The sequence below is a fragment of the Aotus nancymaae genome, unplaced genomic scaffold, assembly GCF_030222135.1.
Source record: "Aotus nancymaae isolate 86718 unplaced genomic scaffold, 86718_ANA_hifiasm-v0.15.2.pri h1tg000011l, whole genome shotgun sequence".
Lineage (NCBI taxonomy): Eukaryota > Metazoa > Chordata > Mammalia > Primates > Aotidae > Aotus > Aotus nancymaae.
In genome coordinates, this window is record NW_026988422.1 from 6,936,833 (window position 1) to 6,957,642 (window position 20,810).

The 20,810-nt window shown below is 33.8% G+C and overlaps 1 protein-coding gene across 1 annotated transcript in view; it reads left to right on the forward strand.

The window, feature by feature from the left end:
• Window positions 1–20,810, forward strand: part of ALCAM (activated leukocyte cell adhesion molecule) — a 219,686-nt gene that overhangs the window by 151,028 nt on the left and 47,848 nt on the right. The window contains exons 2-5 of the mRNA XM_012476684.2: window positions 8,065–8,165; window positions 11,446–11,665; window positions 18,925–18,989; window positions 20,526–20,613. Of these exons, the coding sequence (XP_012332107.1) occupies window positions 8,065–8,165; window positions 11,446–11,665; window positions 18,925–18,989; window positions 20,526–20,613 (474 nt within the window). The remainder of the gene's footprint in view (window positions 1–8,064; window positions 8,166–11,445; window positions 11,666–18,924; window positions 18,990–20,525; window positions 20,614–20,810) is intronic.

Here is a 20,810-nt window from a genome sequence, read left to right on the forward strand (position 1 = left end):
GTGATATATTTTTTCTAAAGCATTTTGAGGAATATTAAAGTGATTAGAAATTTGTCTTTTTGGGTTTGGGAGTGTTATCAAGGACAGCTTTGACTTTCTCAAATCAAGAGATCTTTTTGTTGTCATGACATTAAACTATTTGCAGAAAACAAGTTTAATAATGTCACAATAACTGTGAGTTCTTTCTGAAGACAGACTTCATTCTAAACTCCAAAAGTTTCCATTACTTCAGATGATTCAATTAGGATCCTTTGGGAAGCAATTGTGCCTGCCTTTCTGTTGAAAATGTTTTTATGAATGCAGTACACTCTTCTTCTTGCTAAAATAATTCAATTGTATTCACAATTTCAACACAACTTACATGGTAAAATGCACAGGAAAGTGTAATTTTTCTTCATTTAAATAGAATTGATACTTTGAAATAGGTAAACCTAGACTTTCCTGCTCAGAAAATCTTCAGAGCAGTAGAATCTAAATGTATTCATTTTTCCTTTGCATTACTTAACCTGAATTAATATAACTAATATTTCAAATATTAGTTTCTACAGCGCTAGTTAAGCTAGTTCCCAAATGAGTCAACAGGATCAGAATACAGGCAATGCAAGAGCTAAATTGAGAAAATGAATCAGGGGAGAGGGGAGCAGAAGGAAAATCATACTTTTCTGGTTATTTTTATTGTATTGACTAATCATGTGAGGGAAGGACTCTCCTTATATGAGCACCTTAAAGACTCAGCCTCAAATCCTAATTAGAAGTACGATAGTAGGAAATGTCAACTTTATGAACTTCAACTAACACATATTAATAATTACATAAATGTTTTTGAACAAAATATATAGTATAAAGAAAAACATGCTTAAACATTTCTCCTATTTAGTCCCCTTTACTATGAAAATCTATTTTAAAATAGAGACTATTGTTCTTTTGACATACAAAATCTAAATTTTTTGGTTCATTGTATTCTTTCTGCTCATTCCCCCTAAAGCACCCCCTTTCCCACACACACAGAGCATGAAATATTTTTAAGTGTTTTTATTTAAGTTCATCATCACTTAAGGGCCTGTGCCTTAGCATGTTGGCATAGACCCCATAGCCTAGTCAAAAATACTCATCACTTAGGAACGATGACTTGGTAACACAGGGGCTTCATTGTGGGACAATTATGTGGAATCTCAGTCTCCTGCTCAGAACAAAGAATGTGAGGATCATTGCCAAAGAAACCCTAAAGCCTAGTGCATTTAGTGACATTTCAAATGTAAGTCTAGATCTGTATACTTTTTCTATCTATATAATATTCCATTAAAATGTTTTTTAAAGCAAAAATAGCTTTGGGGGGACAATTTTAAGAGGGGACAATTTTGGGGGAACACTAACTTCAATTCATCACAGTGCTCCCCTCTCACTACCCTGTATCTGTATTCCCTAAAATTTCAAAGAATAGCATAGTAGATGCCTTAAAGTTCATTCCTGGATCTCAAGTTAAGAAATGCTAATGAATCTGCACATATTCTGATTTAAAATTCATGAGGGAACTCAAAAAATAAAAATAAGGTTTCACAACTTAAATCAATTCTGTTGCTTTTTGGTCATTTCTAAATAAGTTTTTTGCTTATAATTTTAAAATGGCCCCAAAAGGAATCCAAATGCTAGTGTTGATGATGAAAATAAAGAGAAAATAGAGATCTAACATTTTATTGCATTTTATTAGAGAAATTTTATGTGCACTTATGAATTTGGGAAAACTGCCAGTCTTAGGACATGAAGCTCATGAAGATCAAAGATCTGCCCTGTAGAAATTGTTATAATAAAAATTGAGTCTGCCCCAAGAGAGAAAACCAAGTGTCACTCAGTGCCTCTAGTGTACTGTGCTATTGAGGTAGTTCCTATCTTCTCATCTGTAGAAACCTTAATTTAGTGATGGGGTCAAATGAAATTTCCTCCAAGAGGCTTTTACCAATATCCTCAATCTCATTGCTGGCATTCCTTTCTATAGAGTCCCACAGCATTTTGTTTACCAAACCAAGAACCTCATACTGATTCCATCTTGTTTCTTAAGGAAAAGTCCTCGGTATTTTACTTGTACATTTTCTTCACAAAGCACAACAAAAACATGCCCTGTGGAAGGTGTCCAAGAAATACTTGATGCATGATTGAGCGACTGGATGTTTTTTTGAGATAGGGCTTAAAGGAAACATAGGAATCTAAACAGAGTGGATGGGCCCAAGGAACCATAAAAATTAGGTAGAGATGGGGTAAAGCCCAAACTGATTGGGAGAAACGGTTACTTTGCCAGCCTGATAGATCATTTCATGCTTGTAGAATAATAAACTATCAGGCTAAGGTAAATTAAGAAGATAATTTTCTTCACAGCAATGCAAATATCAATAATGCATTTCTAAAACCTTAGGTAAAGTTTTCTATGACATAATATGGATTATTACATTGACCTGTAGTTTAATAAAAAGATAAATGTTTAGAGCATTATATTATGTAAAGCTTGGAAGTAAAATAAAGATTACCTATCTTAAAACATAATCCTGGTTACTACTAGTAGTTTATAATTTAGTAACACAGGCATTTTCTCTCTAAAGATTATTCCACAGTGTCCAAGTGGTGGGGGGAAGAGGAAGGAAGAATTAACTATTTATCTTATTTGTAGGCCTTACTGGATATATCGACATGATATATAACACTTGAGAAAGGCAATGCAGAAAATGAATTTTGAACAAACGAATCCCTACTTCAGGTGCAGCAGACCCAAATTGGCCTCCAACTACACCCATTTGTTGAAGGAAAATTAGCCAAGAAAAAGAAAGGAGAAAAAGCCCTTCTTTCTGTTTCACAAAATAACATCAGATTTCATCAAGTATCTTCTGTCACTCAGCATACCTTCCAAATTACTTGGCAATTATAGCCCCTTGTATCTCACACACACACATGCGCAAATGTACACACAGAGAATTTGCTTTATATATCTCACGACCTTGATGATAATCTTAAACTCTTGTTCATACAATAAAGTATGGGAGACATTGAGAGATAACTCTGTGTGATTGAATCATAAGAGCTCAGGTTTGAAAAAATATCTTCTTCAATCTTTCAGTAGAACTATGACATTTTATCAGCTTAAATACAATATATGTGAAATGTATGGCTTAGAATGTATAGTATACATACATAGATAGTATATATAATGTGTCCTTGATTGTGATACAGGAAATAGACTTGCTAAAACAAAATATCTTTGTCATTATTGTAAAGATGTTGGGAATCCACTTCCTGAAGTCAGGAATTAATCCCTCATTGTGGTTTAATATGTTCTATGAGGCAAACAAATTTGACAATAACCAGATATTATTATGTACCATTTCTGCCTCTATACCTTCACTTGTATTCAGTGATTATTTAGTTCTATGCTAAGATTCTATTTTAACAAAAATTCCTTTATTGGAAACCCAGTTTAATTGTATATGAGAAACCAATGGCTGAAGGTTTAAACCAGTGGTTCTCAAGGGCATACAGTTTATTGGGCAATTTTGCCTCCCAAGGGATATTTGTCATGCCTGGAGACTTTTTGGCTGTCATAACTGGGGAAAGAGTGGTACTGTCATCTAATGGGTAAAGGCAAGGATATTGCTAACCATCCTGTAGCATACACAGCACAGCGCTCTCACAATAAAGACTTATTTGGTCCAATAGTGACCAGGTTGAGAAACACTGCTATAAACTAGTATTACAAAATATTTTACGTTTTCTTTAGAGTTGTACATATCCTAATTCATTAGTGAAACAAATGGGAGCATTAGCACGTCTATCTGTCAAAATTAGTCAAAAAATATGAAAGTAATTTCTAAGGATAAACTTCTCATTTCTGTCTACCTCCTCTGCAATAGTTCACTTGTTCAAATAAGTCTCTGTAAAATTTTTATGAAACTGGCATTTAGATCTTCTAAGTTCTGAGTCAATTGTAATTGCAGTTAACCCTTTTATGACACTTAGCAGAGCTAGAGAACTCAAAACTTCTTTTAAGGATGATGATGCTATTAATGTATTAGTGCAATAAATAATAATTAACCATCCTAAATTACAGCATATGAAAATAGACTCTAATTCTCATTCTATTTTCTATATTATTTGATGTTCTTCTGCTTGAAATGTGGTAGCAGATTCTGAATTTTAATCTACCCCAATTCAAATGTCTATATGTCAGGAATGCAAAGAGAATGATTCCTCTGAATTTGGCAATTAGTTTTATGGAAAAAAAGTATTTGTCACCAAAATGGCCAAAATTATATTTTTATTATTTCAGTTAAAAACAAAATGTTTACCTAACTTCAAAACATTACCAGAGTCTGTTTTCAGTACCTCTTTTAAATTATTTTCTATACAAAACATATTACTGTAACTAGCTTATGTTTTATGGTCACTTGCCTGAGATTGTATATGTCAGAATTACTGTGTTAAGAAATTTTTCTCTTTCTGTGCTCACTGCATTGTATTTCCATCAATACTCCTATGTAACCTTTCCAATTCTATTGTTTTTTTACCTTTGACTAATAACCTTTTATTTTAAAATACTTAAATGATTACTGCTTCTCAAGTATGACACATTTTTATGTCTTACTTGAGACACAAATATGTGAACATATTTTAATAGCAACAGTAATAATAAGTCACAAAAATGTCTTAAATTTATAGAACACATTTAATACAAAATGTCCTAGTCGAATTTAAAGTTTCTTTTGACCTGTGCTTATACACATAGCCATAACACATACTGACACACTTGTGCACTCACACATTGGTTTACATTTTACATTTGGCTTCTTAGAAGAAGGACGTCATAGGCATTCTATATTTTCAGTAGAGCCCAGTAATCTCTAGGCTACAAAACCATGAATAATTTAACTAACAAATATTACAGGGAGAAAATTGCAAGGGAATTCTAGTAAGCTAAACTCAATTGTTAGACTTGGCAATTCAAAGATAAAAAGCTCTTTCTTCTATGGAAAGTGTAAACAGAATCACTCGAGTTGACAGGTACTTTGGGGTCTCGCTGACACTTCATATCAAAGATTAAGACATCACTAGAAATTGGGATGTAATTTATCACTAAATCGCAATGGTGTTTGTAGTGACTTTATCCCTAGGGGACACGAGATGTTAGCTCTCCCATGGATGCAAGACTTCAGTCCTTCTATCAGATGAACTTGGGAGTCAGTATACTCTTACAAGAAGAGGGAAGTTGATTATTATACCATACTTGAAAATTGATTCTAAACTAAGCACAATTATGGCGCCTAACCTGCCATCCACCTTATTACCATTCATTCTGCCCTAGGCCCGTGGAAGGTGCCTATGTCTGTAATTGTTAGCTTTTTACTTACTGCCCTCTGTCTAGTGCGGTATCTTATTTCCCTTGTGTTTGTTCTGGTCTTCAGAGTTCTTTCCTAGCTGAGGATTTGGATTTGGATTTGGAGCTGTCATTAAAAGACACAATTCATGAATTTTCAATACTTGAATGAACAACTTTTGCTTTATGATTACCACAAGTGAGGAAAGAGACATTTCATGGTATCATTTGCAAATTAGGGAGCACAAATAATCAATCTTTAATTTCTCTTTAAAGGGAAGGGAGAATGTTCTCTCTTGTCATTCCATCCATGAATTCCTATAAAATGTCTTTGCTGTTTGTTTCTCCTCTAGACAGAGATTGCCACCCAAAATCAAAATCCAAGTTCTCTACACATCCAAGATAAGACATGACTGACTTTAGAGTATGTGACAGAAATGAGAATTCTCAAAATTCCAGTGTTGTCAACTGCTCTCTGATTTTCCAAAATGTTAATTTGATAACCAAAATGGAAAGGACTCCAGAGTCATTTTAGTAGGTGCCCATTAAATGCCAGGCATCGTTTCTGGAGATACAAAGCTTAAAAATACATGGTCTCTTCCCTGTTCTGATTTTACTTTCATCATGCTAATACACTATGTACTTGAAATTCATACAGCTTTAAGACTCATTATAAAATATGATGAATAAATAGCACATTAAAGTTCTATAGGGAAGAGGAAAGAAAAATGGTTTGTGAGAAAAGACAAAGCATTAAATTCTTGGAAAAGGAATTTTCTTATTTCCCTTTACCTGTCACAGGATTCACTTCACTGGTACCTAAGCTCTGTAAACTGTTTTCACTCCTTGGCCAATCATGAAAGCACTGTTAGTTGCCAAAGGAAGGTATGCTTTTATAATAATAGGAGACAGTTACAGGTGCATGGGCTGACATAAATTAAAGTATAGAAATGGATCCTCTCAAAATTATCACATATTCAAGTGCCTTGTTATAAGCTGATGAAAAAACAAAAAATGAAATCACAAAAGGGTTTCCTTGGCTTTGCAGACTTCTGCCTGTGCAGTGTATGAACAAGTCTTAATACACACAGCAGAAATTCCACACTTAGGAGCCAAATAACACAGAGAACAAGTAACGTAATGTGCAGTAAAGCGATTTCCTAAATGTTATTAGTCTGCATGTCTGAAGCCACATGTCTAAACCTCCATTATTTTTATTTTAACAAGGTTGAATAAAAAGTTTCTTCATTTACAGTCTTATGCTTGGTTTGATGTTAAAAGGGATTATAATTAGTATGGAAAACACAAAACAATTTTTAAATTATTGAAATAAATTTTTATTATGAGACTAAACATATGATAAACCATTTGAGAGAAACCTTATGTCCCAAATGGTAAGTGAAAATGCATTCTCACTTTGCATATTTTTTATTCTGTGCCTTAACAATGTTAAAATTGCTGAAAACTAGTTGTTGTGTCGCATATTTACATGAAGTGCGTGTTGTTATGTTTTTGTTTACTGGGGCAAAATTCTTAACCTTATATGAAATTTTGGGATAACTGAAAGATGAGATCCTCCCAGTCCTGTTTCTTCAGAAAGTCGGAAGGTTTTATTTATATGTTGCAGATTGCCTTCGCTTTGCATTTTAGCACCACCTGGTGGACAAAATATCATTTGTTTATTTTTTTCTCTACTGTTTAAAATAGCCCGTCACACTCTATATTCATTTATGATACACCTTAATAGATATTCCATTGTGAAAATTCTAAATTTTAAAGATTATTGTAAATAAAATAAGGTTAAAAAATTTGAGATGTTTCCCAAGTACTATTGCCAATTTAAATGCCTGAGTTTTTTTAACCCTCATAAATATATCCAGATTTGAATGGTACTTTACATTCATATACAAAAATTGCTTCTTTCCACATTTTAATTACTTATATTTATATTTTTTGTTAATATAGAATTAAATAAGATGAGAAAGTTTTCTGTACCTACAGAAGTGTGGTTTAAATATATTGTCTTCCAAAAATTCAGATAATCACTTTGTAAATAGCGCTTTATGAAGAATGTTCACACTATAAATTCTTACTATACTAATATTTTATACAAAATTGAAATTAGTATTTTAATTTATACTACTACAATATAAGCTATGTTTCCCCTTATAAATAAAATTCAGTTGTGTCCCCTTATAAATAAAATTCAGTTGTGGGCTTTTGTGTATTTCTGTTTTAAATAGTTTTTTGAATTTCACATAAGAAAAATTTGATATTTTCAAATGAAAAACACAAATGTAGTTAAAGCTAGTTTTGAGAATTTTAATCATGATAATCTTTGTAGAGTCCCACGTTTCTATAAAATATAGTGGAAATTATTTCTATGAAATACAGTAAAATAGATAATTGATCTGCAGATTCCATTATCTTCCTTTGGAATATACCACTTATCTGTTCTCTGGTAAAACTGGAGGTCTATAAATTTCGATTGTGTTATATTCAAAGATTCAATGATTCAGTGGCTAAATAGAAAGGTGTTTTCAAATGGAAAATATATTCTAGTCTCATACCTTTTATATATCATTTAAAATTATAGCAGATGACAATCTTCATCAACATGCATCTTGAAGTTATTTGTCTCTCCAAGAAAACATTTAAAATTTTTATCTCTCTCTCTTTTCTTTTTCCTTCCCCCCTCACCCCCGCCAAAGGCCTTGGATGGTATACTGTAAATTCAGCATATGGAGATACCATTATCATGCCTTGCCGACTTGATGTACCTCAGAATCTCATGTTTGGAAAATGGAAATATGTAAGTGTGACCTACCTGGGACTTGGTTAATTGCCTTTGTTCTTTTAAATATAATTTTTTCTGTAACTGTGAATTTCACATTAACCTAAATGCAATATTGAATTGAGGGTATAAATATGGAAAGGTAAAATTAATGTGTGGAATGTGACAAAAGAAAGATTCCTGTTTTACACAACAAATGATATTTTAAAATAAAGTCAATAAACACATAATTCTTAGAACACGTTAGTCTGAAAGATTCCACCTTAAGTGTTAGAAGCAAAGAAAAAGGCAGACTTCCAGCATAAAATCAGTGGATTATAGGACTGAGCTAAGTGGAGGATGGCAACCTTTCTTCATTGGCTCATGTTCTATTTGATGTGGTTATTGCAAAGGCAAGATATATCAGTAGATAGAGGCCTTAGACAGTCTTTGGGAATTAGTCATCAATATTACAAGCTTGATTCTGGCATTTAGTCTTAAAACCGTGTTGATGCTATAGGTCCTTTTTATATTTAACATTGTTGATTTCTTCCCATATTTTCTGCAGATAGTGGAATCAAATTTTCTCAGGCATGGAGGTACAAATGGGTCTGGAAATGGAGGGTAGAGATGCTGGTAGGGAGATGTGGAATGGCTAGGTAACTTTGACTAATAAAATACCTCAATTAAATTAATCAATATTAATGAAAAGTGTTTGTATGGTACAATTTCCCAATGCTGGACCTGTACCACAGGAGACTCACGGCAATCTGCAAGCTTCAAGTAGATATGTTTCCCTGGATACAACAGCAAAATTTAACTAGCTCCTTGAAATGTTGAAAGGTATTTGCAAAGGAAGAGAATTTGATGGTCAAATAATTTATAAAAAGTTTATCGTGCCACTTCTCAGAGCCTTTCATTTATAAGATGCATTCTGAATTGTCTGAGGGTCATAATTTGATTCAGTTCTTATGTTTATTTGACCATACAACTTTTTTTCCTCAGATATCTCCAAGAACAAACATTCTGCAGAACACAATAAGAAATGTGCTTAAGTTTGCACTCAATAAGTAGTTTAACACAGTCTTTTAAAATGTAGGTTCTGATGTACTCACTATAAGATTCTGGGCAGATGAATTAATCCTTATTTTCTCATCCATAAAATGAGATAAAAATATCTTCCTCATAGTGTTGTTGTGTGATTACACAAAGAAATTGATATCAAAATACCTAGTACATGCCATGGTAATCATTTAACAAAGTGAACTCACGTCTGTGACACTGCAGAATCCTAACCATACTATGCTCGCATGAGTGGGAAATGAAAGGAAAGGAAGGTGATAAGGCAGCTCAGCATTTCTCTGTAGCATCCTTCTATTTAGTATCCATTTCACTCGAGGTAACGTTGAACTATTTCCGATTTCCTATAAATGTGGAAATTTGAAGTTAAGACCTTTGAGGACAGAGTCTATTAGCACCGTCAAATTCCAAGTGCCTGGGAAGCTACCATACAATGCATTTGTTCAATCAAATTTACTGCCAAAATAAAGGGATTCAGGTGATGGAAAACTTTGATGATCATAGAAAATTCTAACTATAACCCAGGGAGTAGCATTCATCCAGGGAGTAGGGTTCACCTAAACTGAACTGGCACGGTGGTAACTGGAAATCAAACAATAATGGCAATTTTCAAATTTTCAGTTAAGCTAAAGCCTTCACCAATAAACTGAGATACACTGTAGGAACTATAACCTCTAAAGTCAATCTTGATTTTCAGAAATAGCATATATGCTCTAATTTAATGTAACCACCTAAAAGACAAAGGAAAGTTTTGGAAAAATGAAAGGAAGTAAACATAGAGAAGAAATGGTCTGATTTCTCCTAGATCACATTGTAAACTCCCTATGAATGCAGATCATAGCTTCCTGTTCACTTCTCCCAACTCTACTCCTGACACCTCCTGTCCATTATCTGCCACAGTGCCTGGTACAGAAGAGGGATGGAAGGCTATAACAAGGGCAAGCTCTAAGCTCAAATTTTTGCTCTGCTAAGATTTACCAGCCAAGACCTTGGGAAGTTATTTAACCAAACTCAACCTCCATGGTCTAGTCTGTAGATGAGGTTAATATTTAAGTTTAACTTACAAGGTTATTATGAGTGTTAAACTAATTACTGCATAGAAAGCCCAAAGAAAACACCTGCAATATAGTTAAGTGCTCAAAAATTAGTAACTCTTACTTGCTGCATAAGGGAATGAATACAGAAACTTAAGGTAATGGTCTAACATACTTCGCATAGTGAAGGAATGACGTAAGATGAGATAAATCTAAAGGAGTTAAAAAGAATATTATTGATGTATTCAGATATTTAAGTAAATAAAACTTTGGACTCCAATATTGACTTAGTAATTGATATGATTAATCCTTAATATTTAATCCTCCACAGAATCTTAAAATTTGTCATGGACTTTATCACATTTTATTTTCTCAAAGGTCTTATGGGGTACATAAAGGAGGAATTGCCCCCCTATTTTAGATTAAATTGCTTATTAGGTGAAACAATTTTGGGGGGACCAGAGGAAGAAATGCACTGTATGTCTCAGTGCTCTTGGCATAATTGTGTATGCAGAGTACATCTTATTTTGGTGATACGTTTTTATATGAAAGCCTTTTGAACTAATTGTTAGGACTCAGCAAAACTATGGATTGTGTTAGTTAAGCCGATTCATTCCTTAATGGATATAATTATTTTACAAGGGTAAATACTGTTTTTCTGTCAAGACTGGTTAAACTATTCTATGTATAAATGTCAGCTACATCAGTTTTGGTTAGAGGTATGGACATTTAAAATATGTGGATTAAAGTAAAGAATATTCTAAAGATAATTGCTCAAAATATTTAAACCTATTTGCAGCTCAAGTGTATGCCTGCCGTGATGGTTATCTGAACATCATTTTGTACCTTCGTTTGCATTTATCTATGATTTATTTTATATTAAACATATAAAGCCCATGTAAGTTTCAAAACAATTACCAATTCTATCCTCCCGATCAAGAAAGATCTCATATTCCTAGAGCTCTATCATTTCAGTTTTACACATTTAAACTGACACCTGTAAAAGATCTTACAGCTTCTCTCTTACGAAAAATTTTCTGTAATCAAATATTTATGTGAGACTTGTATGCAAAATTATTCTTCTTAGGCAAAAAATACAGATGTTGGTAGAAGAATATGGCCAAGGAAATGTTGTTATTTTGAATGTAATCCTGAAACATCTGAATAAGCTCGTGTTTAAAATGTATTATTATTTTAATTTTTAGGAAAAGCCTGATGGCTCCCCAGTATTTATTGCCTTCAGGTCTTCTACAAAGAAAAGTGTGCAGTATGACGACGTACCAGAATACAAAGACAGATTGAGCCTCTCAGAAAACTACACTTTGTCTATCAGTAATGCAAGGATCAGTGATGAAAAGAGATTTGTGTGCATGCTAGTAACTGAGGACAACGTGTTTGAGGCACCTACAATAGTCAAGGTGTTCAGTAAGTAGCCTGCAGCAGTGTCACTGCTAAGTGGGATCGATGGCCGGTACCAGACCATGTTCTTTAGAAAGAAGACTGAACTCTCTGTAGTGTCACTATAGCAGGTATCTATATAAGGGTTAGGGTTAGGGTTCATTCTGCTCATAGATACTATCAGCAAGGAAAACAAAGAGGATAAAATTCAAATAGGAGATTAGCAATGAAGTACTACTACTGATAACTAGCACTTGATCTTAACTTTTACTGACATGTACAAAGAAGTATTGTGTCATACATGCATACATATACATGTATTTGACTGAACCATATGAAATTGCAGTTTTGATATATAACAATAAAATGTAAGCAAATTCAAACTATATTTTAACAGAGGTCTAAATTTTCCATGTATATATATCCATATATATAAATATCTATATATATTCATATATAAATATTATAAATGTAGATACATTTCCATCCTTACCTTTAGTGGTTATTGATTTAGATTTCAAAAAGTATTCACTTCGTTTAGAAAATTGTTCTAAAATTTAAAAAACTCACCACACCCTGAATCCGTATGTGGGATACACCAAGGGGAGAAAGTAGAGTCAGGATGGAAGAAGAGAAAATTATAGAAGAAACTTGGAATAATTATTGTAGTCACTATGACAAAATTACTTTGACTAATGATAGCATATAGTTAATGTTATTGTGCAAATAGCTGTGCAAATGAATGACTTGAGAAGTTATAATTAAAGTATTTCATCTTTTAAAACTCAAATAAAAAGTCCCACTTCTGTTACTTCAAATATTTTAGACACTACAGGGAGAAAAAAATAGGTCTCAAAAGTTTCAGAATGCCAGTCTTTCAGTCTTTTTCAATTAGGGAAGAAGGTTTCACTTTACAACTTTTTTCCCTCTGCTTTCTGATAACTTGACAGTGCCTAGAAATTATTAAAATAAATAGGGAAGAAAGAAACCCAGAGGGCCTTCCAACTACAGCAAGTAACTATGGATTTTTCCTGTTTCTCTTGTAATAGCCTATGCAACTAAGTAGGTCTGTCCCTCAAGTATTTATATGGACTTCAAAGCTCCTATGGGCTCATGATGCTGATTCAAAGCATGCTTATATCAAAGGAAACCTTTGTCCCCCAGAAGAACCTTGTAAAAGCATATTACATGTTTCAGTTGATTACCTTTCATCTTAGAAGGCACTTTCCAGAAACCCTCCTCACTTCTTGACCGTTTTTTGAATCAAACCAAGTATTTGCAGTCATGCCCATTTCCATAAAACACTCCAAACAGTCTGCATCCTGCATTTGATGGTGGCCTATTTTTTTTCTTTTCTTCTATTTCACTTTTATGTTATTAGAAAGATGAATAGTGCAACTGCTCAGGACACTTTTTTAAATCGAGTAAGCAAAATTTTTTTTGGTGATAGGAATAACATCATAAATAGCACCAGACATCAAAAATGACCACAGTAGGCACAGAGGTTAAGTCGCAGCACTCTAATGGTTATTTATATTAGTTTGTCATTGTTGGGATTCATTTTTTAGGTGTTAAAATTTTCCTACATTGAAATAGTAGTATACAAGGGAGTTGAGAAAATTCAGATTGTTTCATTTAGAAGAATTATTTGTGACATTTTTCAAAACTTTTTTTGTGAAAAAATGCCATACAGAAATCTGAAAAAAAAATTCAGTTGGCCTAATTCAATAACATTTATAAGTTGACTTGGAATATAGGGAATTTCTATAATTGTGAAAACAAACTCACACCCCACCTACCACCAGCACCCCCATACTCCCTTCTCTTTTTGATGTTGTTGAAAACAAAGTGATTCTCAGAAACAGAATTTGCATTCCAGGCTTTGGGCCAGGGAGAATTTACATAGACAAGTTACACACTCTTGAAAATGGTGTTTTATACTAGAAATCATGAGACCCTCCAAATCCAGGAAAATGAACAGCAAAGCTTATGATAAAGACAATGTTTACAAAAAGCATATGGGGACTTTAGTTTGTTTTCTTTTGTTTTCAATGAATTTACTTCGGGTCACTTTCTGTGAAGCAAAAAGCAGCTGTGACAAGGAGACTTTGATTCTCTGCATGTATATATTGCAGTCACTTAAGAGTTACTAAGCCCATCAATCAGTCCTCTGTTTCCCTCTGTTGAATCACCTAGCAACGTGCACTGTGCACCATAGAATCAAGTATGGTTAATGGGAGCCAGTCTCAGATCAGGTTCCTGCTAATTGCTATCCTCATGAGCTAAGTCAAATTGTTTTTATTCAAACTAGAGCCCCTGATGAATGACCTTGCTATCTTTAATGTAGGTTTGCTTGTTTAGTTTTAAGCTATCCCTCATATGCAAGAAATCATACCTGTAAATCAGCCCAAATCCAAATAAGTGGCAATCTTAGTCACCACTAATCAGCTTTTTTCTTTTAGTTGAATGGCATCAAAACCAAACTGTGTTTTTACTTAGTGCACATTTGAGGTTAATAAAACCATTCAGAAACAAGTGTCAACCTATAAGGTGCCCAAAGGTTTATTCTAGTGATTGTGAAAAAGTTTAAAAATCAAATGGATACCCAGAGATCCAGAAGGCTGTTGATGGTGACATGGAGGAGTGTCATTGAGCGGGTCACCAGGAGACCTTACTTTGTGAGATCTGCTGCTAATTTCTGACCTTGGGCAAGTCACCTCACCAGTCTGGTGCTAAGATTCACTCCTCATCAATAAAATGAATACTTTGGATGAGATGGGAGGTTTTCCCATTCTGTTGCTGGGATCTTCAGGAGTTAATGAAGACAGCTGAGGAAGGTGAGGAGCTATTTCTACTTGATTAGTGAGACTTTGGTCTATTCAGTATTTAAGTTTTTCATGATAAGTTGTTCATGAAAAAAAGGAGAGAGGAGTGGCTGCAGCTCTAAGAAAGCATCTGAAAACCACACGCTATGCTCATCTGCAAGTCTAGTGTACTCTGGTGGTGCTCTGTGGTATTGCAGACATGGAGTCTCCTTTCATACGGACCAGTTCTTATGATTATGATGGGCAGTGTTTAGTGGCTTCACACAGAGGTATTTCAGAGCTTTTATTTGGATTCCTCCCATTTAGATACCATTCTCATTGCTTTATCAGAATTAAATGTCCTCCTCCTAAAAGCCAGTCAATCTAAAAGTAAAATTTTGTGGGGTGTTGAGGGGAGAAGCAGCAGAAAATAATCTGTTTAACAAACGAGATCTGCACCATATGTTTCATTTTTATGATTTAACTATAAAAGATACCTTTTGCCCACAACAGTTTGCTTAAAGTACTTCATAATTTATGAGGGGTGATTGGTGACAAAGTACTGGAAGAAGCAATTTTGAGTCAACACAACCACTAGCATCTGCCTTCACTTGGTCTCCTCTCATTAAATTGAGCTATCCTCTGTGTGGTTTTTGATAGTAATACTAGAACACTAAGTGATACAGAGTAGTTGTGCCTTCTTCATTACATTCTCACTTTGCTCTGAGCTGGCTAGCTGCCAAAAAATATACATTTTAGTAGGTTGCCGATTTTTAGATTCTCTGAAGGCTAATGTTCATAGCTCTTACTAGCAATAGTCTGGGTATTAGAACAAAAGGAGCTAACTATTCCAGTATATTTCTTCCTGACCACTCCCTAGCCCCTTACCACAATTTCTTTCTTCTCCAGCTATAAAATCTCTTATATAACTCTGCAGATGATATAAAACAAAAAGAAGAGGGAAAAATAAGGGCATTATTTATGAAATTTTTAAATTGGCACTAATATTACATGTAGCTTAACTTTTCACCATGTATGATCAGAACTTAATGGATATTAGTGAAAACCCTACAATTTATGGGGTTGAAAGCCACTATCCACAGCACGCTAACACAGGAACAGAAAACCAAATACTGCATGTTCTCACTTATAAGTGGGAGCTAAATGATGAGAGCACATGGACACAGAGAGGGGAACAACACACACTGGGGCCTTCTGGAGGAAGGTGGGTAGGAAGAGGGAGAGGGTCAGAAAAAACAACTAATAGGTACTGGGCTTAATACCTAGGTGATGAAATAATCTGTGCAACAGACTCCCATGACACAACTTTACCTATGTAACCAACCCACACTTGTACCCCTGAACTTAAAATAAAAGTATTAAAAAAAGAAATCATATGAATCTTAGCATTACATATCATTGCCAAGATATTGGCACATACTACATGTTGCCATGAATATCAGCTGCCCCCATCTCCAACATGCACATGCATGCACACACACACACACACACGCACACACACACACACAGACACACACCCCTTGTAAACTACTATCAGATTTACAATAAACATTCTAGTGTATTTTAATCTCCTTATTCTATAATTTTAAACTACTGTAGTGTGGCCCTGTTATAATATATCTTCTAACTACTTAAGATAGCCAGAAAAAGAAAATAAACGAAGATATGATTCTTCCATTTGATAAATATTCAGTTGAGTGATTTAGAGAAGATTCAGAAGCAAAATTTGGCTTAAATCATTGCCCTTGACTAAATTACTTTAATGATGCAAGTAAATTTGTAGCATTACTTTTGCTTTCGATTCTATACTTGGTTATGAATCCTTGAATCATGTTAAGATATAATTCACATAGACTATTTTTTTAACACTTTGGAATCAATATACAATTTTGCTAAAATAGTACATGTCCTCTTTTATGGTCCTCCAACTAATATCCATCAATGTTACAACCTAATATAAGAGAAAATTACATACAAGATACATAGTTAATATAGAGGGCTTGAAACAAACATTTAAGGAGAAAATGGCTCAAGAAAATGAATTAAGTAATACCATTACATTCACAATACTCACTGAGACCCTCTTTTCCAAATAGAAAGATGAATCATAAGGTAAACAGGATTAAACTTCAAACATCCTTTCATCAGGTTTTCCTATGTTTACTACAGTTTCATTTTATTGAAAAAGTAAGGAATTTTATAAAGCATTTATGGCAACAAAATACACATGACCATGAATAAAGGACCAAAGATTGAAATACCAAAGTGTTTATGATTATGGGTTCTTTGATAAAACATCACAGGGTTTACAAAGCAAAGCAAAGAAATACATTTTCCATTAGAGAAAGAGTATGTGCACAACAGTCTTGATATTTTACTTTGGTGAACTGGTAAGTAGTGAAACTTGGCAAAGCTACCCACCAAATCTGTGTATTTAGAACCTAAACTTATGGAGAGATTTTCCAAATATCACCACATATTCCAAGCATAATACTCTTGAAGGAGAAATTAAGAATATTTTGACCTTCTTTCTCTGTTCATTTTGACTCTAGATTGCCCACATACATTAATTGGATATTTTATATCTCTTGAGTTCTCAGAGGATTCACTAAATAACTGATTTCAGTTTCCAGAAAACTTTGACTTATTTACAGTTCAAGAATTTTCTTTTTGTTTAAATATTTCAGATGTATTCTTCTCTCAAACATATTCGATATTTGCCTTTTTAAAAAGGATTCCGAATAAGATTCAGTGTTTCATCAATAACTCAGTGTTGCAATTATGAACATTCATAACATTCTATTAAAATAGCGATAATGGCAAGGTTAACTCTTATGTGACAAATCTAACCCCCACATAATAGGTTTTCCAGAAATTGGTGTCTATTTTGAGACGGTTTTTTTTCTTGGTCAGTTTTTATCATTTTATGGCCACCATCCTACCAATCAGGTAGCCAACTGTCACTACTAGTTTGCTTTAATGTTAATCATCTCTGTTGCATCTTTCTATTTTTCTGTATTTATTTTTTTCTACCGTTCTATCTTGCTTACGTTTTGTTCCCAATTGGTGTATTTGGAAACTAGAAATCATGATTGTGAAAATTGTATTTGTGGAATTATATTTCTAGAATTAATAGTAAATAGGCCCTCTTATAATTAAAGTGCATGAGTTCAACACATGGGAGGATTTATTATTTTTATTCATTATTCTAATATCTAATATAAAACATATTTATGAAGGGGAAATTAACTCTAGATATTAACCTAAAGAAGGTTACATTTGTGTCTCATACCGTCTAAATATATCCATGTTGCTACCACAGAGACAATTTGTCATCTTCCTTGTTTTCTATAATGGTCTGGGGAAGTAACATGTCTAATAACTGAATTCCAAATTCAGTAATAATTATACAAAAGACAATTTAGTTTAGTTTGGTAATCAAAAGTTTTAGGTGGTAAACAATAAGACCATAAAAGAAAAAGTAGCTGATTGTTTTAATACATTTGTTTATAAGAAAATAGAATAATTTTGGTCCATGAGACTCACAAAAATTAATGACAATGAGTCAGTATACTTTTTATTTAAACTAACTGTTGGAGCTATTTAAAAAGTGCAGAATCAATCATTGATAGAAAACAGCAACTAAGAATAAAAGAACTTAAAATCAGTTTAAATAATAAATTGTTGCTGCGACTTTTGATCAATTGCTCCTGAAGTCTTTATTAAAATTTGTGCTTCTTAGAACTTTCTACATTTAAAATGTTTCCGTCCATCATCTCAGGTTCCAAATTTGAAAGATTTCCCCACATTTATCGTTTCATATTGTGACTTGGCTTAAGAGGTAAAATTAGAGATATTTCAGAAATTTGGGTTTATAAAATTCTTAACTTGCTTTCTATTTCCCATGATTTTAGAGGAGTGTTTCTCAAACTTTACTGTGCCCAAGAATCCCCTAGAAACTTGTTTAAAATGTAGAGTTATGGGATTTTTTTCCAGGAATTCTGATTCAGTAGGCCAAGTAGGGCTCAGAAATCTTCGTTTTAAACAAGTACCTTTGTGATTCTTGTTCATGTAAATTAATATCTTTACTTAATGAACTGGAAGTTGTTGATAAGTAGGAAGTGCTTGTGGTAATCAGTTAGAGATAATGTATCCTACAGAGGACATTAGCTTCTGTTTCACTATCAAATCCATATTCACTATTTATAAAGCATTCAGAAAGCATTATCGATATTTTAATCAAAGGAATTACAAGCACTGAAAATAATATTTAAGATAATAAATATTTGAAGGACGTAGGCCTACAGATTCCCGAAATCCAGATTTTATAATGAAATCTGTCTTTATTCTGTTGCTTATTCTTCTGTATTGGGTAAATGAATTGTTTTTGCTCTAAATCAAATCACAGAAGTCCCTTTTTTCTTACATATTTACTTAAAATCTTTCTCTGCTTAACTTTAGAACAACCATCTAAACCTGAAATTGTAAGCAAAGCACTATTTCTCGAAACAGAGCAGCTAAAAAAGGTAAGAATTGTTTTTGATTAATACCTTTACTTAGCTGAGTGTTGTAAGTGCCTTCTTCTGAGCTTAGATGCCAGGACAAATAAGATAGGCTTTGCTCTTGTGGAGATGACAGTGTTGCAGGTACCAATCAGAAATTATGCACAAGGCACAGAGGGTACACTATTCTCACAGTCTCAAGTGACAATGGAGACACCAAGAATGTGGGGTCATTTCTGAAAAAAGGATTCTTTCTTATTTGAATTAATGGATTGTTTAATAGAAGGATGAAGCCAGTTGGCATGGGTCAGGCCTGTAATACCAGTAGTATGGGAGGCCAAGGTGGGAGGATCACTTGAGCCCAGGAGTTCAAGACAAGCCTGGGCAGTATGGCAAGGCCTTGTTTATAATATATATATATATTTTTAAAGTTAGCTGTGCATAATGGCACATGCCTGTGGTCCCAGCTACTTGGTAGGCTGAGGTGCAAGGATTGCTTGAGCCCAGGTCAAAGCTGCAGTGAGCCTTGTTTGTGCCATTGCATTCCATTGTAGGTGACAGAGCAAGACCCTGTCTAGAAAAAAAAAAAAAATTGAATGATAGAAGATGAATAGATTTTCTCCAAGCCAAAGGTAGAAAGGGCTTTCCAACAATACTAAATAATAGAATAGAATGTGAAAGAGAATGGCGTGTTTGGGAAACAGGAAATTTTGGCATTAATCAAACTGGGTACTAAGACAGAAAGCAAGAAAGGATAGTAAGAGATCAATCTGGAAGGGCAAAGAAAGGCTGGATCATGACAAATCTTATATACCATGTAGGGAGTTTGGACTTTATTCCGCTGGCAAATTAAGCTATTGAAAGATTGAAATAAAGAGGTAAGATCAGATTTGAACAACGCATTAGCAGAGATGTGAAGGGAAGCTGTGCTAAAGTGGGGGACAAAGCTGGAGTTCCATGTTGAATAATAATCTCACTTTCACTAACTAAAATATCAGAATTTTCCTTTGTAGGGAGGTGGAAACTCAATTTACTGCATAAAATCATTTGATGAATACCAAATATGAAAGTTAAAACATGTTTAAAAAAAGTGAGGGGAATTATAGAGCACGGTAATACATATCATCTTGAAATATATGTTGTATGAAACTGGAGAGGCAGCCCCATTTTAATACCAAATTATTATTCCATATGAAGATATATGATTCATGGTAATAGTCAATGTTAATAGATTAATGTTATTTGGTTAATGTTAAAGAAGAATACTGTCAAAATGAATTTGGCAATGCCTTCGTATGAATGTGATTTTATAATAGTGACAGCATCTATTGCACATTTAAAAACGTGCAAAACTATATTTTCAAATACAATTGTTAAAAACGTCTTAAAATGACATTGTTTTTATACCAGAGAGCATATATTCAGTCTTTTGTCAGTGTCGGAAAATTAATGGGTCAAGTATCTTTTGGAATAACGGCATTGCCGGAGTTTCTGGAGTTTCCAAATTGACAGCCCCTGACTGAACCAAAGTAATAATAACATTGCCTTTTCGTTTTGCAGTTGGGTGACTGCATTTCAGAAGACAGTTATCCAGATGGCAACATCACATGGTACAGGAATGGAAAAGTGCTACATCCCTTTGAGGGAGGTGGGTATGAGGCTGGGGGACAGGGAGTAAATTCAGAGGACCTATTCTGATTTCCTTTTTTTCTAGGTATTCTTTAAACCAGTGGTCTCCAACATTTTTGGCACCAGGGACTGGTTTCATGGAAGACAGTTTTTCTTTGGGCCAGGGTCAGGGAATGGTTTCGATCCAAGTGCATTACATTTATTGTGTACTTTATT